Here is a 26,419-nt window from a genome sequence, read left to right on the forward strand (position 1 = left end):
TTGTGGGACTCTATACAAGTGCAGCCCACCCCAAGGCCCGCTGGGTGCAGAGGTATTGTGTGGAGTACTGCCTTATTTAACAAAATATTGTCCTTACATGCCATCCTTAGGTCTAATTATGATCATGGTTGTGCATTTGTTCTTCCACGCCTTTTCTGTTTGGCAGTCAGTGGCCAAGGTTCTACCTTGAATATCCATAAGATGAGGGTGGAAAGACATGGAGAGAGAAGATGAGTGGGTAGAAAGGTGTTGAGCAAGAAGAAAGTGAATTGTGGGGCTAATTAAAAAAAAGAATACGGGTAACTGATGGGAAAGATGGGATAATGTGATAGAAATGAAAAAAGGAAAGTGATCTGGCAGAGGCACACATGGGGCCTGGAGTCAGGGACAGACACGTCTGGAGTGTTGAGTCGGGGGCAGAGGCACTCATAGGGAGTGAAGTTGTGGACAGATGCACTTATTGGCAGTGGAGGGAGGCACCGACACTCATGGGGAGGCAAAGATGACTCCTGGGGGCAGGAAGGTGTGGATGCATTTATGGGGAGGAGAGGGATAATGGCACTCATGGGGAGTGGTGAAGGAACAGAGACACACCTAAAGACAGGCGAAGGCTTACATGTGGAGTGGAGGGGTTAGATGCACACATATGAAGCAACATTTTTTAAATTCAAGATTTCATCAACCCGCATTCTTATGCTGGCCAGTGCGAGGCTGCGGGTATCAGTCCGATGGTTAAGAAGGAGCAAGGAAGTGCTCCTAAGGACCTAAGATGCTAGAAGCCCTGGTGAGGCGGTGGCAATGCAAAAGAGCTTACAGATCACACCCCGTACCCAGATGGAGACAAAGCAGAGGATGCTGCTGCAAGCCCTTGGGAGGCTTGTCATGCAAAAGAGCTTATAGGTCACTGTCCCCCAGGTGAAGCTCAAAGAAGTGGTGAAGGTGCTGGCTAATAAACTATTATAACATTTGGTGCCTTTTCTTTATTTTAATACTTTCAGGTGGACTACAGGTACCAGCATGCCCTTGATGTCCGGGCATTCTGGCAGGTGTTGCTCTCAAAGTGCCAGCATGCCAGGGCTGGCCTTATAGGACCTGTAAGATGCCTGTAAAGAACAATATTAACATACCATGAACCCCGCACCCACTGCCACCAGGGGTTGCAGGGCATAGTCCTGGGCTTTCAGCCCAGGGCTGGTTGGTGCTCAGGAGGAAGGTTTCCAAATTCTGCAGAATTCCAGACCTGGGCTGACCAGTCTCGGGGGTGGTTAATGTGATTATAGGGAGACCCTACACTGAATCTTCCCCAGCTATGGCATTATGCTCCTGGCTGGTTGATGGTAAATAGGGGGAATGTCATGCTGGTTTGTCCACCTAATTTCCATACTCAAATCAGTGTGAGAGCTCCAGGGCTGGTTATTAATATTTGTGGAGACTCCACTATTTATTTTTAAATATCCGTGATCGTTCAATCTTCACCATTGTTATTAAATGCCTCTCTTTTCCACAACATCATTAATAAATCATCCTTCTCCCATAGCCAAAATAATTTTTTCAGCAGATGCAGATGATGCAGATTGGAGGTCTGCTGAAAAATTGGACAAGTGTGTAGCCATGGACTGGATGTAGAATCTGTGAGCAGGTCCACAGTAGGATTGTATCAACAGTGATCTGGAGTATCATCTGCCAAGAATTGGATGTGTGTACCCAGCTTAACAGAGTTTCCTGGTGGCTGGCCCCTCCCCAGGGTCCAGGCACCACCTTAATTGAGCCCACCACCATCTGAGAGTGGGCGGAACATAGCTTGTCTTATGAATGTAATTCCATTTTGTGTGTGTAGGCAGAGGTGTCGCAGAGGTGGTGCGGGCCTGCACCCGGATGTCATCATTCCAGGGTTTGACATTAAACTGCCGGTTCCTCCACAGCAACAGGAGCAGGGTGCTGTAGTGTGACATTATCCTGCAATACTCTGCTCCTGTCACTGAGAAAGAGCCGGCAGTGCAGCCAGATTCTTCAGGGGCAGCCCAGCATCTTCGTGGATGCTGGGTATGCCCCTGGAGTGATGTAATCGGGGGGCTTCCTGCGAGGCCACGTACCCTTTTCTACCACTCTTGCACGCCGGGTGTCACCAACCCTGGTGCCACCAGTGTATGTAGGGGCCCCAAGTTTTTTTTGCACCAAGGCACCCACAAACCTTAATCCAGCCATGTGCTCCGCTGCTGAAAAAGCAATTTTCTCCAGTATGAAGTTTTTTGCACATTGCCAGAAAGAAAAAATGTTAACCCCCAGTGCTGTTACGCAAAAAGACAGTATAGCCGAAGAATGTAAAAGGTTAAGGATTTTATTTTACTTAAGAATATAAAATAGTCTCTAAATGTCTAATTTAAATATCCAGCGAAAAAATAAATTAACAAGCAGTTATACTGTATATAATGTATGATGAGTAAAGGGTTTATATGAATCCAAAAATTCCTAAAATGGTTAATGCACATCAGAATCTGATATGTGCAAAAATATAGTGTATTCCCCTATGTAATGTGAGTTAGCTTAGTAGAATAAATCGTATGTGCGTCTCTACTGAAGCAATTTATCATTTTTTATTTCTGTTTTTGTATGTTTGTCTAGTGTCTTTCATGTATGTATACCGGTATTAGGAAACTAACTCACATTACATAGGGGAATACACTATATTTTTGCACGTATCAGATTCTGATGTGCATTAACCATTTTAGGAATTTTTGGATTCATATAAACCCTTTACTCATCATACATTATATACAGTATAACTGCTTGTTAATTTATTTTTTCGCTGGATATTTAAATTAGACATTTAGAGACTCTATTTTATATTCTTAAGTAAAATAAAATCCTTAACCTTTTACATTCTTCGGCTATACTGTCGTTTTGTGTAACAGCGCTGGGGGTTAACATTTTTTCATAGATTTGACAGGGCTAGTGGAACCCAATTCCCCATAGCAGCTTTTTAAATAGAAGGGTTTAGCGCAGCCCTCATCTATATACACTTTCCTACATTGCCAGAAAGAATTAGTAACATTAAACAAATGGTTTGTTTTGAACATTACAGCAGAAATTAGCAGCACTTTGCAGAAAAAGGCTTTCCCTAAATCTGTTTTATTTCTGATTTAATCCCTGTTTTAAAGTAATTTCTTTGGCAGAGTATTCAACTTTGTTCTGAGGATGCCTCCTGCTAAGCTGCGCCGGCTGGAGGCATCCTTAATTCTGCTAACAAGCAGAAATTGCGATGCAATCGCAATTTCTGCTTGTTGAAGGGGAGGGAGGCGGTGGTCCGCATGCTGGGTGGCCTTGCCCTGCGGTGGGCGGCCCCAGCATACGAACAGAAGGATTGCAAATTCTGCTAATTAGCATAATTTGCAATCCTTACTGAAATAGGCCCAATATGCAGACCGGTTTCCTGCCCTTGGGATAGCAGAGAAACACTATTCTTGGTCCATGTGTGGGGGTTGTGAATGCCAGTGATCATAAAGTGAGACCCCACTGTTCTATTAATAAGAGCCCTTCAGTTATAAAAGGTGGACATCACCAAAATTATTTTGAATGTGGAAATAAAATGTAACACTCATTGCATAGTTTAAGTACAGTAAGGTAAACTTTATACAGGTTGAGTATCCCATATCCATATATTCCGAAATACGGACTTTTTTGAGTGAGAGTGAGATAGTGAAACCTTTGTTTTTTGATGGCTCAATGTATACAAACTTTGTTTAATACACAAAGTTATTAAAAATATTGTATTAAATGACCTTCAGCCTGTGTGTATAAGGTGTATATGAAACATAAATGAATTGTGTGAATATAGACACACTTTGTTTAATGCACAAAGTTATAAAAAAATATTGGCTAAAATGACCTTCTGGCTGTGTGTATAAGGTGTATATGAAACATAAATACATTCTGTGCTTAGATTTAGGTCCCATCGCCATGATATATCATTATGGTATCTAATTATTCCAAAATACAGAAAAATCCCATATCCAAAATACCTCTGGTCCCAAGCATTTTGGATAAGGGAGACTCAACCTGTATTGATGAAGTGACATTGCATGATACAAAGTACTTATACTTATGTTTGTTCTCACCTGCTTTTTGGGACTCAAGACGTAGATCATACTTGCCTACTTTTGAAAAAGCATTTCAGGGAGATTGTGAAAGTGACACCTATCAGCGTGGGCGTGTACTGCTACATCTGAGAGGCGTGTCATGAAAATGACTTGCATCCAAATGTAGATGAACCCCACAGTTAAGATGTGCTTGTTAAAGAAAATACACTGATATTTTTCAGGATTTGTTTGTGTATTTGTGATTTACAAGAGATTCCATATACTGTAAGTGGCTATGAGAAACCTTATTTAACCTGCATATGGCCCTAGGGATCATTGGGGCAGATGTATTAACCTGGAGAAGACATAAGGAAGTGATAAACCAGTGATAAAGCAGTGTTAAGTGCACGGTGATAATGCAGCAGCCTATCAGCTCCTAACTGTTAATTTACATATGGGAGCTGATTGGCTGGTGCCTTTATCACCTTGCATTTATCACTTGTTTATCACTTCCTTATGCCTACTCCAGGTTAATACATCTACCCCATTGTGCCTTATAACTAATGCAGGGAGATGGCACTAATGATCCCATTTGAATATATGTATCTCTAATTCATTCCTTCCTCCCCCCCCCCCCCCCCCCCCCCAAGAATGTAACAGCTACTTAATGAGGTTAAGGCGCAATGAGGGAGATTGCTGGTCTATTCAGGGAGTCAGGGAGATTGCTACTATTTCAGGGAGTCTCTTGCAGAATGCAGGAGGGTAGGCAACTATGACATAGGTGAGATTAAAAATAAAAATGTATCAATACACATATTTTGTTAAGAAAATTCTGTATATAGAATGTCCATTATATGGGATTATTTCTATATCGTTAACTTGTTTTTGGTGTTACAGTTACACTACCTTGCTTTTGTCCACTAGCTGCAACCCATTCACTGTCCATATGATTTAGAGGCTGAAGGTGTGGCGTCATGGTGCCCTGCTTGTTGCTTTCTGATAATCAGGTCCAGTTTCTGGGGGGACATCATTTTCTTCAGGGATCCTTGTCATAAAGATAAATGGAATCAAGGGAAATTAGTGTAATTCCAACACATGTTGATTGGTCATAAAAATGTAAATTATCCGAGTCAATTTATTTTATAAAATGATTTGGAAAGGAGGAATAAAGTAGATTTAGCTAGTATAACTTGATTTTCTAACTTTACTCTTTCTGTAAGCATTATCTGAAGAATTTTATGTGTATTGTAGTTACAAATGAAAAGATTATAAATAGAAAATGTTACATGTGTGTGGGTATGTGCATGTATGTATAGCACATAGGGGCTTTAGCTGCTGATGTAAGAACAGGCTGGGTATGAAATGCCAGTGGCCAGTATGCCGACAAATCCTGGTGAGTGTTCTAATCCTCAAGTGCGCTGGGTGATTTAGGAAGCGCACCAGGTGTCACCAGAGCCGATGACACCTGAAACTTACTGTCAGGATCCATCAGCACTGTGAATGTCAGTATTCCGCTATCGGGATTTTGCCCATTGGGATCCTGACTACAGGTCCACGCTACAGTAAATACATATGGGAACCTGTTTGTGCTCTTTAAGGTTTACTTTATGTCTAGTGCTGTATGATATCTGAATGGTCATGTAATTGGGACAGTAGGCAGATTTATACAATGCTCTGTTTTTGATCTTTTAATGAGAGGGTCAGAATGATACAGCTGTGTGATTTGTCCTGTCTGAGAAAATGAGGCAGAGTGAGAGACAGAACTGTGGTGATTCCTGTCAGTGAGAATACAGGCGACAACTCAGACAGGGCCTCAGGAAGGATGGGGGAGTTGCTCGGGTCCCCTGTCACCTTAAACTGTCCAAAAGAGGAGTCATTGCGTCAAATTAGGGAGAAATACCACACACAGCATGGGCAAAGAGCTCTCATATATGAAGAGGGGAGAATTGCCCATGAAAAGGGAGCATATGCTCAGTTATGGAGAGGAGCAGGAGCCCCACATTATGACACACAAAAGCCCCTAGCACCCAGTAAATTGGGGAGTAATGACAGGCCCAGTAGAGGAGCCCCAAAGTTTGAGTGAAAGTGTAGCAGAGATGTGAAGGTTGAGTAAAAACTGACATATAGGTGGAGATGTATCATACCTTCTAAAGAGTGGAGAAGTTGCCCAATCAGCTTCTATTTTTTTACTGAATGTACTTGATAAATGCAAGCTACAAGCTTATTGGTTGCTAAGGGCAACTTCCTCACTTGTCCACTTCTCCTTCTTTAAAAGATTTGATGCTTTTTCCAGTAAAGAGATGCAGAGCTGTGAATTAAAAAAAGAACAGAAAATATCAGTGAAGCAGACTTACATAAAGCCCTAAAGGAGGAGAAGTAGCTCCAAGTAACAATGTATTGTGTAGTAACTGCACATGCGTTGAGGGCCTTATTCAGTTTGGATCGCAGATTGGCAAAAATCACTTGTTTGCAATTTTCAGTAATCTGTCAGGGGGCATTAATGCGGGGACCTGGTCCAGACAACGCAGGCGTGTCCAGACCATTTGCCGTCAGGGGGCATCAATGCGGGGGTGTGGTCCAGACAACGCAGGCGTGTCCGCACCATTTTCGGGGTGGCTGCATGACGTCACGCAACCGCTGCAATGCTAAAGATGGTGGTGGAGCGCCTGCAATTGAATGGCAATTGAATGCCTGTGCTGGGCAGCCCCCAGCATGCGGTCATCAGAGATGCAATCACTCTGCATCTCTTTTTTTTTTTTTGCCAGAGTCTGCTACTGAACCTGAATGTATTGCTAGGGAATATATTTACTAAAGTGGAGGTTTACAGAAAAGAAGATGTTGTCCATAGCAACTAATAGGATGCTAGCTATATGGAATGATAGATACTAGTAAGATGTATGTTTTTAAATTGCCATAACCTTTAGTGAAGATTTACTTATTTATTTATCCTATTGCAACCAAGTCCTGTGCTGGCTGATTCATTTAATAAAGAAAACATATTTTAGAATGTGTGCTCAACCTATTTTATTTGTACTTCACAGCAACTACGGGGCATCACTGGTGTCTGTGCGAAAAATAAAACTTTGCAGTAAAGCTTTTACTTCCCTAATTGGTCAGTCCTCACGCACCTTCGTATCCGACATTCACTTTTCACATCAATGGCACGTGGTGCTACGCAATTTCCATGTCTGTTATTTGCAGTGGTGTCATTTGTCCAGTCACAATACACCTTCACCACAGCATCATACAAACTGCACTGTTTCAGAAATACAGCCACCCTTGGCCCAAAAGCCGATAATCACCCCTTTTTGCAACTCTGATAAATTGCCCCTATTTACCCATGACAGCAATGAGCAATATGTCTGCAGACGGCCTATCGCACACCTTATATACCCACAAAACCAGCGCACGACACGTGATGTACTTCATGGCCTATGTGCTACCGACATCAAATGTAGGAGGTGGTCATAATAATGTGACTCGACCATGTAGAACCTGTAATTATCCAACACTATATAGTACATCCATTCGATGTCTCCAATTCATCCACATTGGGAGGGGCTGCTAAACTTAGGGTATAGAGGCACTAGTGCTGTTTGTGCTCTAGCTCTTCACCTCTATACCCCACCACCAATAAATGTTCATTTTTAGTTTTTGTACCAATGGAATAGAGCACGTTTCTTTTGGCTGCTCAGGCGGCAAGGTTTTTTTTAAAAAAAAATTATTATTATTTCATTTTATTTCTCAGTAAGAAGTCCTGTTTTCGGTTTAGTAAATAAAAGCATATTTATATATGTGTATATATATATATTTATTTTTTTATTTTTTTTTGCAGGAGAAGATGGGAAACTTGCATGTCGACATTTAGAGGAAACTCTAGGGTGTCTGCCACGAATCTTCGCACCTGGAGCCATGGCAAGCACAGCATTCTGAAGTCCTAAGAAACTACATTTTGCTGCTTTGCAATCAATGAAGGCCTATGGTCTTCCAATTTTTATACAGGCGTTTCAAGATATGAGTGGACTTACAGTATTAATCATTTTCTTTACTGCAGAAAGGTCTGATGGTGCAGACTGCTTATCTGATTGAGAGCTTAACTAAACCAACTTGGATGACCTACCTCTGACAATAGCAATGTCTAGTAGAGCATAAAAGGACACTGAGCAAGAAAAGATGCTCGATGAGTGTTAACACTGTTAAAAGCCCAGAAGTATTATCCCTAATGCTCCATCATTTGGGGAGACAGATAATTATGGAGGAATTTCTATGGAGAATGACTCACAACTGCAACAGATATTTAAGTGTAGATTTTACTAACTCGCATAACACTGCTGTCTCTTATCTGTCAGGATCTGCCGCGCATGTCTGCATTGCATTATTCTTGTAACTTAATTGAGATTATCCCACAGTAAGTGGCCTTTGATATTTTTGTAAAGAAAACCGCTAGTTCATGTTCCTTGGACTATTTTATTTCTTAATTATTGTTTTTAATGTTACATTTGAAATGCAGGGGATCTCTTTCAAATCGCTCTGTTTTGTGTCTCTGCTTGTAAATGGTGGAATTTATATCAATAAATGGCCAATTGTTGTTTTAGATTGAACAAAAAACAAATAAAATATGTGGCCAAACACACGTCACTGCCATTTCAAAATGGAAATTTTGCAATATCTTCATAAGGAAGAAGTTTAACTAAAGCTAGGTACACCCTGTGTACTTTTTTGGGGGACAAACAAATGCTATGACACACTAAAATATATATATATTATACACTGCTCAAAAAAATAAAGGGAACACTTAAACAACACAATATAACTCCAAGTCAATCACACTTCTGTGAAATCAAACTGTCCACTTAGGAAGCAACACTGATTGACAATCAATTTCACATGCTGTTGTGCAAATGGAATAGACAACAGGTGGAAATCATAGGCAATTAGCAAGACACCCCCAATAAAGGAGGAGTTCTGCAGGTGGTGACCACAGACCACTTCTCAGCTCCTATGCTTTCTGGCTGATGTTTTGGTCACTTTTGAAAGCTGGCGGTGCTTTCACTCTAGTGGTAGCATGAGACTGAGTCTACAACCCACACAAGTGGCTCAGGTAGTGCAGCTCATCCAATATGGCACATCAATGCGAGCTGTGGCAAGAAGGTTTGCTGTGTCTGTCAGCGTAGTGTCCAGAGCATGGAGGCGCTACCAGGAGACAGGCCAGTACATCGGGAGACGTGGAGGAGGCCGTATGAGGGCAACAACCCAGCAGCAGGACCGCTACCTCCGCCTTTGTGCAAGGAGGAGCACTGCCAGAGGCCTGCAAAATGACCTCCAGCAAGCCACAAATGTGTATGTGTCTACTCAAACGATCAGAAACAGACTCCATGAGGGTGGTATGAGGGCCCGACGTCCACAGGTGGGGGTTGTGCTTACAGCCCAACACTGTGCAGGACGTTTGGCATTTGGCAGAGAACACCAAGATTGGCAAATTCGCCACTGGCGCCCTGTGCTCTTCACAGATAAAAGCAGGTTCTCACTGAGCACATGTGACAGAGTCTGGAGACGCCAAGGAGAACGTTCTGCTGCCTGCAACATCCTCCAGCATGACCGGTTTGGCAGTGGATCAGTAATGGTGTGAAGTGTGCTCGCCAGAGGTAGCCTGACTGCCATTAGGTACCGAGATGAGATCCTCAGACCCCTTGTGAGAGCATATACTGGTGCAGTTGGCCCTGGGTTCCTCCTAATGCAAGACAATGCTAGACCTCATGTGGCTGGAGTGTGTCAGCAGTTCCTGCAAGACGAAGGCATTGATGCTATGGACTGGCCCGCCCGTTCCCCAGACCTGAATCCAATTGAGCACATCTGGGACATCATGTCTCGCTCCATCCACCAACAATTGCACCACAGACTGTCCAGGAGTTGGTGGATGCTTTAGTCCAGGTCTGGGAGGAGATCCCTCAGGAGACCATCCGCCACCTCATCAGGAGCATGCCCAGGCATTGTAGGGAGGTCATACAGGCACGTGGAGGCCACACACACTACTGAGCCTCATTTTGACTTGTTTTAAGGACATTACATCAAAGTTGGATCAGCCTGTAGTGTGTTTTTCCACTTTAATTTGGAGTGTGACTCCAAATCCAGACCTCCATGGGTTAATAAATGTGATTTCCATTGATAATTTTTGTGTGATTTTGTTGTCAGCACATTCAACTGTGTAAAGCAGAGGTTCTCAAACTTGGTCCTCGTGGGCCCACACAGTGCATGTTTTGCAGGTAACCCAGCAGGTGCACAGGTGTATTAATTACTCACTGACACATTTTAAAAGGTCCACAGGTGGAACTAATTATTTCACTTGTGATTCTGTGAGGAGACCTGCAAAACATGCACTGTGTGGGCCCCCGAGGACCGAGTTTGAGAACCTCTGGTGTAAAGTAAAGAACAAAGTAATTAATAAGAATATTTCATTCATTCAGATCTCGGATGTGTTATTTTAGTGTTCCCTTTATTTTTTTGATATATATATATATATATATATATATATACAGAAAGTTTAGCACTCACCATAGCAAGCTCACTTATCCTCACAACATCAATAAATAAATGATGGGGGTTTAGTTAGTGAATTGGCCAATGCACGGAAGCCTGCATACCGCTCGCCAAGGTACCCCACCTTCATGCAGGTCCTACACTATCACAAAGTCTCAAAAATTAAAACCTGGCAACTGTATCACTCATAATATACTGCACACATGCCCATATATATATATATATATATATATATTTGTCAAACAAAGGTGCAGCACTCTGAACTGAACAAATCACCAATGAGACCAAATCTGCTTGCAGTGCCGCATCTTTGTTAGACATTTACCAATTTGGGGGGGCACCAGTGGCAGATTAAGTTTATATTAGGAGTGCCTATATATATATATATATATATATATAATGGTCCAATGGACTGGCACTCTCTCTAAAGGGCCCCATACACTAGAGCAATAATGCCCGATTTCATCCAAATTTGGGCCGATACATTGGGTGATATCAGCATTTTGGATGTGTTTCCGATCCGATGCACATTCACGCGAGGGTCGGATCAGCTCCCCTAGATCCCTCAGGAGACCATCCGCCACCTCATCAGGAACATGCCCAGGCATTGTAGGGAGGTCATACAGGCACATGGAGGCCACACACACTACTGAGCCTCATTTTGACTTGTTTTAAGGACATTACATCAAAGTTGGATCAGCCTGTAGTGTGTTTTTCCACTTTAATTTGGTGTGTGACTCCAAATCCAGACCTCCATGGGTTAATAAATGTGATTTCCATTGATAATTTTTGTGTGATTTTGTTGTCAGCACATTCAACTGTGTAAAGTAAAGAACAAAGTATTTAATAAGAATATTTCATTCATTCAGATCTAGGATGTGTTATTTTAGTGTTCCCTTTATTTTTTTGAGCTATATATAAATATATATATATATATATAAACAGAAAGTTCAGCACTCACCATAGCAAGCTCACTTATCCTCACAACATCAATAAATAAATGATGGGGGTTTAGTTAGTGAATTGGCCAATGCACGGAAGCCTGCATACCGCTCGCCAAGGTACCCCACCTTCATGCAGGTCCTACACTATCACAAAGTCTCAAAAAATTAAAACCTGGCAACTGTATCACTCATAATATACTGCACACATGCCCACTAGGTTTAATGTGTATCTGCCATGCATCTTATGGCTTTTAAAGGTACACTAGTCACCTGACACTAGCTGATAAATTACTAAGGAGCAGCTGACACAGGTTTAGAACAAGTGAGATTACACAGGGGTGCATGAAAAGGCCTGTGACCATGGTTAATAAGAGTTAACCAAAGATTAACCCCGTAATATGCAAACAAATCTAGAAAACCACAGCACTTGCCACCCCAGAAGCGGGGTGCAATATCTGCACTCACCACTCATAGGGTGGGGTGCATGCAGCCCATGGCCACCAACCCAAATATATACAAACAGAAAGTTCAGCACTCACCATAGCAAGCTCACTTATCCTCACAACATCAATAAATAAATGATGGGGGTTTAGTTAGTGAATTGGCCAATGCACGGAAGCCTGCATACCGCTCGCCAATGTACCCCATCTTCATGCAGGTCCTACACTATCACAAAGTCTCAAAAATTAAAACCTGGCAACTGTATCACTCATAATATACTGCACACATGCCCATATATATATATATATATATTTGTCAAACAAAGGTGCAGCACTCTGAACTGAACAAATCACCAATGAGACCAAATCTGCTTGCAGTGCCGCATCTTTGTTAGACATTTACCAATTTGGGGGGGCACCTGTGGCAGATTAAGTTTATATTAGGAGTGCCTATATATATATATATATATATATATATATATATATATATATATATAAAATGGTCCAATGGACTGGCACTCTCTCTAAAGGGCCCCATACACTAGAGCAATAATGCCCGATTTCATCCAAATTTGGGCCGATACATTGGGTGATATCGGCATTTTGGATGTGTTTCCGATCCGATGCGCATTCCCGCGAGGATCGGATCAGCTCCCCTAGATCGTTAGTGATGCATTCATGATATGTTGGTTCCCGCAGGCTGGGATCGCATACGATATATCACATGCAAAATGTACCAAATCCTATGGAATCATATGGAACCGTTCCCTGGAGAGTTCAAGGGAAATTGCCTCCGACTTCAGCCTCAGACATATCGTTGTAGTGTATGGGGCCCTTACGGCAGGCTCTAATGCCCTCTGGAATAATTCCAATATCTCCCACTACAAACAAGCAGCGGTACTTGGAGGCTTTACACAATCATACTGGTAGGTGCCGCGGTCTGCGGCGCCGCTCGGTCTGCTTCCGAGCGACGCTCACGGCCGCCGCACCTCCCTTCCTGCCCGCCCGGCGCCTAGCAACGCCAGGACGCCGTGCGTACTGTAGCCGCCGGGTCCCTGGCAACGCTAGGACGCCGGGCGTCCACATCCGCTGGGTCCATAGCAACGGGGATGCCATTGGCGGACCGCGTTCCCCGTTGCCAGATAAGAATGATTAGTTGCTCGTGCAGCAGGGCAGCTGCACGGCAACTAGTAATTAGGGTCTGGGGGCTGGTTTTGCTGGCCCTCCTGTCATTGGCCAGCAGGGCCTTTTTATGGGAGCCAGCACACTGCAGCCTCGCCGGTGATAGCTTCCTGTATGCTGTTCCTGCCTTGCAACGTCTGTTCCTGGTCAGCTGTATCTGGTCGATCCTGCTCCCTGCGCTCCTGAGTCCTGGAATTCTGAAGCCGGTCCTGGGAATCCTTCCTGTCCAAGTGAACCTGTTGCAGTCATCTGGGGGTTCTCGCTTGTTGGGGTTCTCTCCCGGTTTCGTGAGTAGCGGCTGCTGCTGCGTGTTGCGGCCTAGGCCGCTTAGTCCTTGTGTTTATTTTGCATTGGTGGTTTTTGCGGAGGTTTCCGCTTTTCACTGTCCTCCCCGGAACTCGGCGGTGCCGTGTGGGGGTGTGGACAGTGGTATCTATTGTTGTTCTTTTCCTTTGGCGGCGTGCCGCACATATATTTTGTTTTAGGGTAGTTAGTAGCCCCTAGCTTCTGTTTGCTTTAGTTAGAGGTCCCCTTGTTATTATCCTGTCTCGGTTCACGCCTTGTCTCACTCTAAGACCTGGGGGCAACGGAGTTGGGCAGACCTAATCCGCCCTTCAAACGCGGCTGCCGTGGGCCCAAGAAACCATAGTCACTCAGGCGTGAATTGACCACACGGGTAAAACAATGGAGGTAGGGTGCTAGGGGCTATTCCCGTACCACCCCCTTATTTCAGCGTCACGTCCTGGTGCTCTGGACTCGCTACACAACATCTCTCTCTAGTTCTGAGCATCAGGAACGTAACACATACGGTATTAAAGTGACATAGCAATGTTCCGAGACACAGCTTCCCCTTTGTCATGGTGATTGTGTTAAGCCTCAGAGTGCAGCTGCTTGTTTGTACTGGGAGATGTATATATTTTATAAAGTGACAGATTTTCTGCCACACGTAATTTACTTATGTACCCCTAAAGGAGGATAAGGTAATAAGGCTAAACCTAGGAAATATGTGTAGATAATTGAGAATGCACACACACTGCACTGTATCGGGACCTGATGTCGTCTTGCAATTTGACTACGATAATCAAAGGAAAGCAGTTGTGGATTGTGTTTTTACCAAAACAATCATGTCTCCACACTACACAACAAAAGCGGCTGATCACCTGATTATTGTCAAATAGGTGCTATAATTGCATAGTGTGCACCTAGCTTTGATGTGATGACAAATTGCTCTTGGGACAACACTATGATCATATTCTTCAATCACTAATCACTTGAAGCTTTTTTTTTGTCAGTAGTATTGACCTAGTTATGTTTCTTTTCTGTTTGATACTGTAGTTACTAATTTGACCATTAATGTAAGAACAAAGCATGTTGTATACTAAGCAAGATCGGCACTACCAATGAGCTTTGACCTTTATTAGCACTCCAGGCTATTTTGTATCCTGATGAAAAAATTTATTAAAGGGCAATTCCATGGTCGCAGACTAACATTCAGAGCACATATTTTTAAATATAATCTTAATAATGTAGTCTTACATTTCAGGGACAAAACTAAATATGATATGAGTTGGTACTCCAAAAGATGTAGTGTAGCATGAAACATAATGCATTGGTTCCAAATTTATAGTGTGTTTTCAGGACCATTAAAGTTTTGGTGGCGGAGTAACACAAAAGACATCAATATTTATAGTGACACAACTTACTCAAAAGTCTGTAAAGTAAGAATTACAATTGAAGCAACTTTTGTTCCATGATACACAGGACATGTAAGAGGTCATGTCAACATGTGCTTTTTTTTATATCATTTAATTAGACTAAATTAGACAGACTAACAAGGAAAGTGGTCGCGGACTAACAAATGAAAATCCATTTCAAATTATGTTGAAACTGAATTTAAATCAGCTTTTCCTTTTCATTTCAACATTAAACAACAAGTCCACCTGCAGAAGTACAGCCACTTCCTCTTCTGTTGCCAGTAGAGCCTGGAAATGCAAATAGAAAACAAGGTTAACCTGCCTTTCTGTTAGCGCAGTGTCATTACTTTCCTTGTTTGTATATTGAGAGCCTGGAAATGGCCTGCATATTTCTTCTTCACAAAACAGTGAAGAATGAACGATGGAAGCTGCTGCTTCAGCATTTGTAACATTTCTTCTAACTGAACATGCAGTTTTTCCTTCACGGTCTCTTCTCCATTGAAAGCAGGGTTACACAGTACTTTCTGAAAGTATATCCTATTCAGCATCAGTTAGAAATCCCTGTAGTTCTGTCCTACAAGCAGTGGTGCAAGTGGGTGGGTACGGCGTACCTGTAAGAATTTAGCCGTGGGTACGCCGTACCCACACCGACGGGCCGCCGCTCCTCGCACCGCCGCTGATGTGAGGGAAGGAGAGCGCAGCCTGTGCCTCTCCTTCCCCTCAGTCTCCGGCGGGTGTCATAGTTTAATTCAGCGCCGATCCGTGAGCCAATCAGAGCTCGCGGTGCGAGCTCTGATTGGCTCACGGATCGGCGCTGAATTAAACTGTGAGACACCCGCCGGAGACTGAGGGGAAGGAGAGGCACAGGCTGCGCTCTCCTTCCCTCACACAGGATGGCAGCGGCCAGCGGCAGCGGTGAGCAGGGAGGGGGGGGGGGGGGCATGTTATACCTGGCTCTGGGGGATCTTGCACTGGGGGGGCATTTCTATCTGGCACTGGGGGATATCTGGCACTGGGGGGGGCATTTCTATCTGGCACTGGGGGATATCTGGCACTGGGGGGCATATATACCTGACACTGGGGGATATCTGGCACTGGGGGGCATATATACCTGGCACTGGGGGATATCTGGCACAGGGGGGCATGTATACCTGGCACTGGGGGATATCTGGCACAGGGGGGCATGTATACCTGGCACTGGGGGATATCTGGCACTGGGGGGGCATGTATACCTGGCACTGGGGGCATATCTGGCACTGTAGGGGCATTTCTGTATCTGGCACGGGGGGCAATGTATATCTGACACAGTGGGAGCATTTGTGTATCTGGCACTGTGGGGCAATGTGTATCTGGCACTGTGGGGCAATGTATATCTGGCACTGTGGGGCAACGTGTATCTGACACTGCGAGGCAATGTATATCTGGCACTCTGGGGGCATTTCTGTATCTGGCACTGTGGGGCAATGTGTATCTGGCACTGTTAGTCAATGTGTATCTGGCACTGTGGGGCAATGTATATCTGGCACTGTGGGCAACGTGTATCTGGCACTATTGGGGTCATACGTGTATCTGCCCCTCCCCCATATGTGTATCACGCCCCCATTTTCATTGGCCACGCCCCATGTGGCATTTGGCCACACCCATTTTTTTGTGCACGCGCCTTTGGCGCGCGCACACAGTACCCGTAAGACATTTTTTCTACTTGCACCACTGCCTACAAGCATTACAGTTTTCTAATGCACAGTGCTTTTCATCACCTTCCTGGCACATGAAGTATTCGTTTATCTTTTGTGGGAAGTTCGGTAAACATACCAACAAAGCTTTTTGAGGCGTTCCATGTCTGCATGGTAGCTGGAGTGTGAAATACTGACAGGCTGAACTTAGGGCTCAAAAACCTTTTTCAATGTTGGATGTTCCTTCTTAAGAAGTTCATAACACTGCATAACAGTCTTCACAAGATATTGACGCTTTATTTCCTTCTTTCCATTTGTTGTTTCCATCATAATGTATCCTTTACTGCCAGGGCAACATTGGTTAGTATCATCTCGCAAGAAGAAATTTACTGCCTCCATTATTTCAAAATCAAGAGAAAGATCATGCTTTCACATTTTTCCTCAGGTGAGGCATGAATATTTAAACTTTTCTTGCAGGCGGTTAATCACTTGTTGGCAGAGATTCCTTTTCTCGAACAACAGCTTTTCCCAGTGCTTGTACACAACTAAATACTGGAGTGCTTCTTGGAGTCTCATGAACCACATTGTTCTCTGCTGCTTTCCTCAAAGTGTGGAGGCTTTGCATAAAAAGTCAACATTTCTCTCGTTCTCTTTTTCTGGCTGCTGGTGACTGACTTGCCAGTGCTGCATCTTCCTAAGTCTGTAATTTTCTCTGATAGCAGCCTTTTTTTCTTCATCTGCTTTGGCACGATAGACACTACTCTTCTCAGCTGAAGTATTTCCCATGTTGTAAAATACTATCTAAAATCAATGCCTTGTTTTGCAAGTGTAATACATTACAATCCTTAAATCCATATAAACATGTAAAATCTTATTATAGGTTATGTTGGATTCATAAAACCTACCATAAAATTTATAAAGTTGTATAATAATACTTATGTTTGTCCACAACCATGTGTTCGTTCGTAACCATCAGTTTTACTGAATGTGCTAACTTTTGAGTTGTTCCAAATGTACCTGATTATTGGCTCACCTAAGTAGTAATAAAATTCTGAGTTCCAAGTTCCTAATCATATTAACTTTCATTAAAATAAAAATAAAAATATTAACTTGATCGCGGACTAACAGTTCGCACCAAGTGTAGTTATAAAAGAAAGTATACATACCTATTTCCAGAGCCGGCCCTAACCAATATGATGCCCTAGGCAAGATTTTGGCTGGTGCCCCCTGGCACCGCTGCTAGTTCTGCAGGAGATGCCTTGCATGAGTCAGCTGGCAGCTCTGCTAACGTCAGGCGCCCTGTGGTTATAAAAATGCATCTTATTTGCATTACTATGTGGCTAGGATGCATAAGCAGCTTCTGCTGATTAAAATGATATGCAGCATGCCTATATTCTTTGTGCGACTGCGGCTGTATCTGCATACGAAATACTACATTACAGTGATTTCCAGGAATACACTGTAATGTAGCATTTTGTATGTAGATAGAGCCACAGTCACACACAGAATATAGGCATGCCGCATATCATTTTAATCAGCAGAAGCTGCTGGTGCCCCTAAGTATGCCAAATGCCCTAGGCATTTGCCTAGTTTGCCTATGCCTAAGGCCGGCACTGCCTATTTCAACTGCAAAAGTCCTAAAACAGCATCCTAGCCGCCTTTACATTGGTAGCCATCTTTGAAATTGCAAAGCATTATGGATTAGCATCTTGTGAGAGAAATATGAATGTGTAAATATACCTGATTATTACATTGAAACAGTCCAAGCGCATGACATTATTAAAATGCTTAGAACATTCATTAAATTATTATTATTATTATTATTATTATTATTATTATTATTATTTGAGTAAAAAGTATTCCATTTTAGGAAGCTGCATTTTTTTGCCTTTCCAAAAATATGTAACACTTCTATATTCAATAAAAATTTTCATGTTACAATTTTGTCCACCTTAATGTGGAAATGCCCTAAAACATTTGAAACAGTAATAACTAAATATGGAACCTGCTTTAATTATTATTGAAAGTTGCCCAGAGTGCCACCCATCCATGAAATGTATTATTCCCCTCACAGCAAGTTTGAGGTAATTTGGAAGGCATCATGATGCTGTTGTTATTTAAGACAGGGAGTGCTGGGCGTTTGCTACATAGATATACTATACGGTGTATCTCTCTCTCTGTGTCTCTCTCTCTCTCACACTCTCTCTCTCTCTCTCTCTCTCTCTATATATATATATATATATATATATATAGAGAGAGAGAGAGGGAGAGAGAGATAGGAATGCGAAAGCCCTCACTCAGTCACTGACTGATCACCAATTCTCTTACTTCCCAATATGTTAGGAAGCTGAAATTTAACTTAGATATTCTGTATTTAGAAAATAGGAAAACTATGTAATTAAAATTTTAATAAACCTCCTCTAAAGGGATGAAAACAGGGTTGATGACGTCATTACTGATGCGTGGTGTGAACAATAGCGCCCAAATGGACAATCGGATCAAAATATGAATTGCACCTCCAGTATGTAGAATTTAATTAACTACAAAAGTGGTCCTGGCACTTTTTACCATATCTCTCACTCACTGACTGACTCATCACTAATTATCTTACTTCCCAATAAGTTAGGAAGCTGAAATTTAACATAGGTATTCTTCAAGTGGAATAAAGGAAAATTATGTAATCAAAATTGTAATAAACCTCCCATAAGGGGATGAAAAGGGGGTTGATATAATGCCGTCATTACCTGTTTGGCCTTTCAAAGCTTCACAGCGAAGCGCGTGTTGGTGTCTCGCTGTGTACCCTCATGTCCTAATTATGTTACTGTAAATTGCAGCCACATTTATGCATATCCATATACACACACATCTGCAGTCCATGAATGGGACTGTTTGCTGACCCACAGACACATTATATGTTACCTAAAGGGTTATACAAACAGCAACTAGATATCCTATAGGAGCCTACAAGAGGATTATTGCTTAAGAAATTCAGCAGCCATAACTTTGTCAACATTAGCACAAGGTAGTGAAGTAGTCCAGACAATGAATGCTGCTCAGGATGTGGGGACAATGGATTGAGCAGGTTCATATAATTGATGCACAGGGATTATACCTGTCTAGAAAACACAATTGGAATCGGCAACTGACAACACTGAGCAAGAACAAGTACATATTGTCCCAGCAATCATAATATTGAGAACCCAGTATCCTAACAGCAAGCCAGAACACACATCTTTATAGCCTCATATTCTGTTGAATAAAAGGAGATTTATGGTAGACTTACCATTGTTAAATGTCTTTCTGCGAGGTACACTGGATTCCACAGGGAATACATTGGGGTGTTATGATGGATTTTGATCCAGGAATCAACAGATTAAAGCTTTAGCTGTCCCAAGATGCATTGGGGCCTCCTCTACAACCCCGCCTCCAGGCACTGTGAGCTCAGTTTCGTTAACCAGTCCAATGTAGGAGCAGGTAAAAGAGAAGGCAGATGTTAGTCACATAGAACCACATTCTCACGACAGGATAAGGGACCAGCGACTAATGCCATACAAACCCATAGAAGCTAGGTGCGTCAGGGCGGGCACCCTGTGGAATCCAGTGTACCTCGCAGAAAGAGATTTAACAAAGGTAAGTCTACCATAAATCTCCTTTTCTGCAGCGGGGTACACTGTGTTCCACAGGGAATACATTGGGGATGTCCCAAAGCAGTTCCTCAAGGAAGGGGATGCACCTTAGCGGGTATGAGAACCCAGCGTCCAAAGGCAGCATTCTGGAAAGCGGAAGTATCAAAGGCATAGAACCTAATGAATGTGTTCACTGAGAACCACGTAGCCCCCTTGCACAAATATTCTGCGGACGCGTCACGGTGGGCCGACCAAGAACGTCCAACAGACCGAGTAGAATGGGCTTTAATAGGAGCAGGAGCTGGAGGTCCAGCCTGTGCATAAACTTGTGCAATCACCATTCTAATCCATTTGGCCAAGGTTTGCTTAGTCGCAGACCAGGTACGTTTGTGAAAACCAAAAAGTACAAAAAGGGAATCTGACCTCCTAATAGAGACAGTCCTCTCCACGTATATATGGAGAAGCCCGTACCACATCCAAAGACCACTATTTGTAGGACAAACCAGAAGAGATGAAGGCCAGAACCACAATCTCTTGGTTAAGGTGAAAGGATAACACCACTGTACGCAAATAACCAGGGCGAGTTCTAAGAACTGCACAGTCACGGTGAAATATCAGAAAGGGTGGCCGACAGGACAAAGCGCCTAGGTCTGACACTCTCCTAGCAGAGGTAATAGCCAGTAGGAACAGGACCTTGACCGTGAGCCATTTAAAGTCCAATGACTCAAGAGGTTCAAATGGAGACTCTTGCAGGGCATTCAGAACCACAGACAGATCCCACCCTGAGTGAAAGTATGAACATCAGGAATAGATGCAATTTTTCTCTGAAACCATACCAACAAGGCAGGGATATGAACCTTGTTGCTGAAAAGCCAAAAGTCTGGAAGTACTGAATTTGTAAGTCTTGTAATTCTTAGCAGCACACCAGGTGAAGTAAGAATCCCACACCCTATAATAAATCCGTGCAGAAGCCGGTTTGTGGACCTTCAGCATAGTTTGTATAACCACCTTGAGAATCCTTTGGCCCTCAGGAGTGAAGCTTCAAGAGCCATACCATCAAAGCCAGTCTGGTCAGGTCCGGGTAGACACAAGGGCCTGATCGAGGTGGTCTGGGCATTGAGGAAGTAGAAGAGGACGTTCTATCGATAGACCCTGCCGGTCTGCGAACCAATGCCATCTGGACCATGCTGGAGCAACTAGAAGTAATATTCCTCCTACTTGTTTAAACTTCCGTATTACCCTGGGCAGGAGTGACACTGGAGGGAACACGTAGGACAGCCGAAAGTTCCATAAAATTACCAGTGCATCCACGAACGCTGCTTGAGGATCCCTTGTTCTTGATCCGAAGACTGGAACTTTGTGATTGTGTCTGGCCCCACAGGAGTTGAAAGACTTCCTGAGGAAGACTCAACTCTCCGGGATGCACGTCCTGATGACAGAGGAAATCACCTTCCCAGTTGAGGACTCCCAGAATGAACACTGCCGATATTGCCGGCAGAACGCCCAACAAAGGATTTTTGACACTACCATCATTGTCATGTGACTTCGAGTGCCACCTTGACGGTTTATGTATGCCACTGTGGTGGCGTTGTCTGACCATACTTGAACAGGCCTGTTCTGTATCAGAAGCAGGGTGAGAGACAAAGCATTGAACACTGCCCGCAATTCCAGAATGTTTATCGGGAGGAGTGATTCCTCCATTGTCCGCCGACCCTGGAAAGTGTATTGCTCCAACACCACGCCCCAACCCCTCAGACTGGCATCCATAGTCAGCAGGACCCAGTTGGGGATTGAGAAGGGACGGCCCCTGCTCAACTGCTGGTCCTGTAGCCACTAGGTCAGCGACAGACGAACCTCCGGAATCCAGGAGATCATGTGAGATCTGATCCGATGAGGCAGGCCATCCCACTTGGAAAGGATTAACCTCTGTAGAGGGTGGGAATAGAATTGAGCGTACTCTACCATGTCGAAAGCCGACACCATGAGGCCAAGTATGTGCATCGCCGAGTGTATCGACACTCTCGGGTGAGATAGGAAGTATCTGATTCTGTCCTGAAGTTTAAGGACCTTCTCTGGAGACAGAAACAGCCATTGACTGTGTGTGTCCGGTAGTGCTCGCAGGTGCACCATGCTCCGAGCAGGGACCAGCGAGGACTTCTTCCAGTTGAAGAGAAACCCGTGGGCTTGTAGGAAGTTTACCGTCAGTTGTAGATGACTGAGGAGCACATCGTGGGAGTTTGTCGGAATCAGCAAATCGTCCAGATACGGCAGGATCCTGACTCCCTGGCAATGGAGATGAGCCGGCCATAACCTTGGTGAAGATCCGAGGGACCATGGCCTGTCCAAATGGCAGAGCCTGGAATTGATAGTGAAGGTTTTCAATAGCAAACTGCAGATATTGCTGATGCTATATGGCAATAGGCATATGAAGGTAAGCATCTTGTATATCCAGGGATAGCATATAGCCTCCGCGTTCCGTGGCCAGTACAATTGAGCGCAGTGTTTCCATACGGAACTTGGACACTCTGACAAACTTATTCAGTGATTTGAGGTTGAGAATAGGCTGAAAAGACCCATCAGGTTTCGGGACTAGAAACAGGGTCGAGTAGTATCCTCTGTCACTCTGGGACAGACGTACTGGCATTACCACTCCTGTATCCAGGAGGGAATGCACAAACATCTGTAGAGCTTGCACCTTCAACGGATCTGAAGGGATAACCACTGTGCAGAACTGGCAAGGGGGACATCTCTTGAAAGAGACTGCGTACCCGTGAGAGAAAAATTCTTGCACCCATGCATCTGAAGTGGTCATTAACCATACCTGGATGAATCATAGAAGTCGGCCCCCAACCATGGGATCCCCCAGGAGGAGGCCTGTCCCGTCATGCAGCAGACTTGTCATGAGAAGCAGGCTGCCGAGCAGCCCAGGATAGTTGGGTTTAGTGGTTGTTGGGAGCACGAGACAATCTTGTGTATGCCTGACCTTCGCTTTCCCTTAAGGCCGAAAACAGGGAAAAGTGGTACCTTATGCCTTCTGTGCAGAAGGTGTAGCATTTGGGAGAAAGACAGTCATAGTAGCCGCCGATTCAGACCCAATTTTTAATTAGGTCTTCCCCAAATAAGATGTCCCCAGTAAATAATATTTTAATTACCTACCGGTAAATCCTTTTCTTGCAGTCCGTAGAGGATGCTGGGGTCCATATTAGTACCATGGGATATAGACAAGACCACTAGGAGCCACAGGCACTTTAAGAGTTAGAGTGTGTGCTGGCTCCTCTCTCTATGCCCCTCCTACCAGACTCACTCTAGAAACTGTACCCGAGAAGACGGACATCTTCGAGAGAAGGATTTTACACAGATAGTGGTGAGATTCACACCAGCTCACACAACAAGGCAAACCAAGCTAACTAGCTTGAAACTCGGCAACAGCTGAAACATTACTAAGTAACAAGGCAGTACTTAACTAAGAACAAAGTCGTACTGAACTATATAACCACTGCAGGATAACGAAGTGCTGGGCGGGCGCCCAGCATCCTCTACAGACTACGAGAAAAGGATTTACCGGTAGGTGATTAAAATCCTATTTTCTCTTACGTCCTAGAGGATGCTGTGGTCCACATTAGTACCATGGGAATGTACCAAACCTCCCACAATGGGAAGGAGAGTGTAGAGGCTCCTGCAGAACTGATTGACCAAACTTTAGGTCCTCAGCGGCCAAAGTATCGAACTTATAGAACTTAGCAAACATGTTCGACCCTGACCAAGTAGCCACTCGGCAAAGTTGCAAAGCCGAGACACCCCGGGCAGCTGCCCAGGAAGAACACACCTTACGAGTAGAGTGGGCCTTAACGGATAGGGACACGGCAAGCCTGCCGTAGAAAACACATGCTGGATAGTGAACCTGATCCAGCGAGAGATCTTCTGCTTAGGAGCAGGAGACACAAAGTTCTTGGGATCATACAGGACAAACAGTCCGATTTTTCTGTGATGAGCAGTCCTTTTCACATAGATCTTCAGAGCCCTTCAGACATCCAAGGACTTTGAAGTAATTGAGGAGTCAGTAGCAACTGGCACCACAATAGGTTGGTTGATATGAAAAGCCGACACAACCTTAGGAAGAAACGTCTGACGGGTCCGGAGCTCAGCTCTATCTTCTTGGAAGATCAAGTAGGGGCTTTTACAAGACAAAGCCCCCAACTCCGACACACGTCTCGCAGAAGCTAAGGCCAACGAAGTGACAGCCTTCCATGTGAGAAACTTGACCTCAACCTCCTGTAGAGGCTCGAACCAATCTGATTGGAGGAACTGTAACACCACATTAAGATCACAGGGTGTCATAGGCGGCACAAAGGGAGGCTGGATGTGCAGAACCCCTTTCAAGAAAGTCTGAACCTCAGGGAGGGAAGCCAGTTGTTTCTGGAAGAAAATGGATAGGGCCAAAATCTGGACCTTTACCAATCCCAACCTCAGGCCCATATCCACACCTGCTTGCAGCAAGAGGAGAAACCGTCCTAGTTGAAACTCCACCGTAGGAAACTTCTTGGACTTACACCAAGATACATACTTTTTCCAAATGCAATGGTAATGTTTAGACGTTACTCCTTTCCTAGCCTGTATCAGGGTAGGAATAACCTTGTTCGGAATGCCCTTCCGAGCTAATATCTGGCATTCAACTTCCATGCCATCAAACGTAGCCGCGGTAAGTCTTGATAAGCGAACAGCCCCTCAGTAGGTCCTCCCGAAGAGGAAGAGGCCTCGGATCGTCCAGCAGAAGACCCAGAAGATCTGCGTACCAAGCCCTTCTTGACCAGTCCAGAGCAAACTCTTGTTCTCCTTATGAGTTTTAGAACTCTTGGAATGAGTGGAAGTGGAGGAAATGCGTAAACCAACTGGAACACCCACGGAGAAACTAAGGCGTCCACTGCCACGGCTTGCGGGTCCCTTGACCTGGAACAATACCTCCGAAGCTTCTCGTTGAGACGGGAGGCCATCATGTCCATTTGGGGTACTCCCCAAAGATCTGTCACCTTCTTGAACACCTGGATGGAGGCCCCACTCTCCTGGATGGAGATCGTGTCTGCTGAGGAAGTCCGCTTCCCAGTTGTCTACTCCCGGAATGAAGATTGCTGACAGGTCATTGTGTGTTTTTCAGCCCAGAGGATGATTCTTGTTACCTCTGACATCACAGCTCTACTCTTCGTTCCGCCCTGTCGGTTTATGTAAGCCACCGTTACATTGTCCGACTGCACTTGAATGGCTCGATCTCGCAAAAGATGAGCCGCTTGGAGAAGACCATTGTAGATGGCTCTAAGTTCCAGAATGTTTATTGGAAGACTGGATTGCAGGCTTGACCCCCTTCCTTGGAAGGTTTCCCCCTGAGTGACTGCGCCCCAGCCTCGGAGACTTGCATCCGTGGTTAGAAGGGACCAGTCCTGAATCCCGAACCTGCGGCCCTCCAGAAGGTGAGGAATTTGCAGCCACCAGAGGAGTGAGATCCTGGCTTTCGGTGACAGCCATATTCTCTGGTGAATGTGTAGATGATATCCCGATAACTTGTCCAGGAGATCCAGTTGGAAGGACCGAGCATGAAACCTTCCGTACTGTAGAGCCTCGTAAGAAGCAACCATCTTCCCCAGAAGGCGAATGCACTGATGAACCGATACCCGGGCTGGCTTAAGGATGTCTCGGATCATTGTTTGAATCACCAATGCTTTCTCCTCTAGCAGAAACACCCTCTGCACTTCCGTGCTGAGGATCATTCCCAGAAAAGACAATTTCCTTGTTGGCTCCAAATGTGATTTTGGAAGGTTCAGGATCCAACCATGTTCCCTGAGCAGATGAGTCGTGAGAACAATGGACTGCAACAGCGTCTCCCTGAACGATGCCTTTATCAGCAGATCATCCAGATATGGATCTATGTTCACCCCCTGTCTGCGGAGGAGAACCATCATCTCTGCCATCACCTTGGTGAACACTTTCGGTGCTGTGGAGAGGCCGAATGGCGCCTGAAATTGAAAGTGACTGTCTAAGAGTGCAAAACTGAGAGAAGCCTGGTTTGGCAGCCAAATCGGGATGTGGAGGTACGCATCCTTGATATCCAGGGATACCAGAAATTGTCCCTCCTCCAGACCTGAGATCACTGCCCTGAGAGACTCCATTTTGAATTTAAAGACCTTTAGGTAAGGGTTCAGCGATTTTAAGTTTAAAATCGGTCTGACCGAACCATACGGTTTTGGTACCACAAAAA

General features: G+C 44.3%; 1 protein-coding gene and 1 long non-coding RNA gene across 7 annotated transcripts in view; one reads left to right on the forward strand and one right to left on the reverse strand.

Moving 5' to 3' along the window:
- Window positions 1-11,399, forward strand: part of RIPOR1 (RHO family interacting cell polarization regulator 1) — a 627,513-nt gene extending 616,114 nt beyond the window's left edge. For 5 of the 6 annotated variants that reach the window (XM_063945248.1, XM_063945245.1, XM_063945244.1 and 2 more), the window contains one exon: window positions 7,912-11,399. In XM_063945248.1, coding sequence (XP_063801318.1) covers window positions 7,912-8,009 — 98 coding nt within the window. In that variant the 3' untranslated portion in view covers window positions 8,010-11,399. The remainder of the gene's footprint in view (window positions 1-7,911) is intronic. The other variant, XM_063945246.1, reaches the window with a different exon arrangement.
- LOC134969337 (uncharacterized) overlaps window positions 1-26,419 on the reverse strand; it is a 97,606-nt gene that overhangs the window by 33,037 nt on the left and 38,150 nt on the right. Inside the window, exons 2-3 of the long non-coding RNA XR_010189449.1 lie at window positions 6,221-6,384; window positions 4,983-5,121 (exon numbers count right to left, since the gene is read on the reverse strand). This is a non-coding gene — a long non-coding RNA (uncharacterized LOC134969337). The remainder of the gene's footprint in view (window positions 1-4,982; window positions 5,122-6,220; window positions 6,385-26,419) is intronic.

This window comes from Pseudophryne corroboree, chromosome 11 (genome assembly GCF_028390025.1).
Source record: "Pseudophryne corroboree isolate aPseCor3 chromosome 11, aPseCor3.hap2, whole genome shotgun sequence".
Taxonomy (NCBI): domain Eukaryota; kingdom Metazoa; phylum Chordata; class Amphibia; order Anura; family Myobatrachidae; genus Pseudophryne; species Pseudophryne corroboree.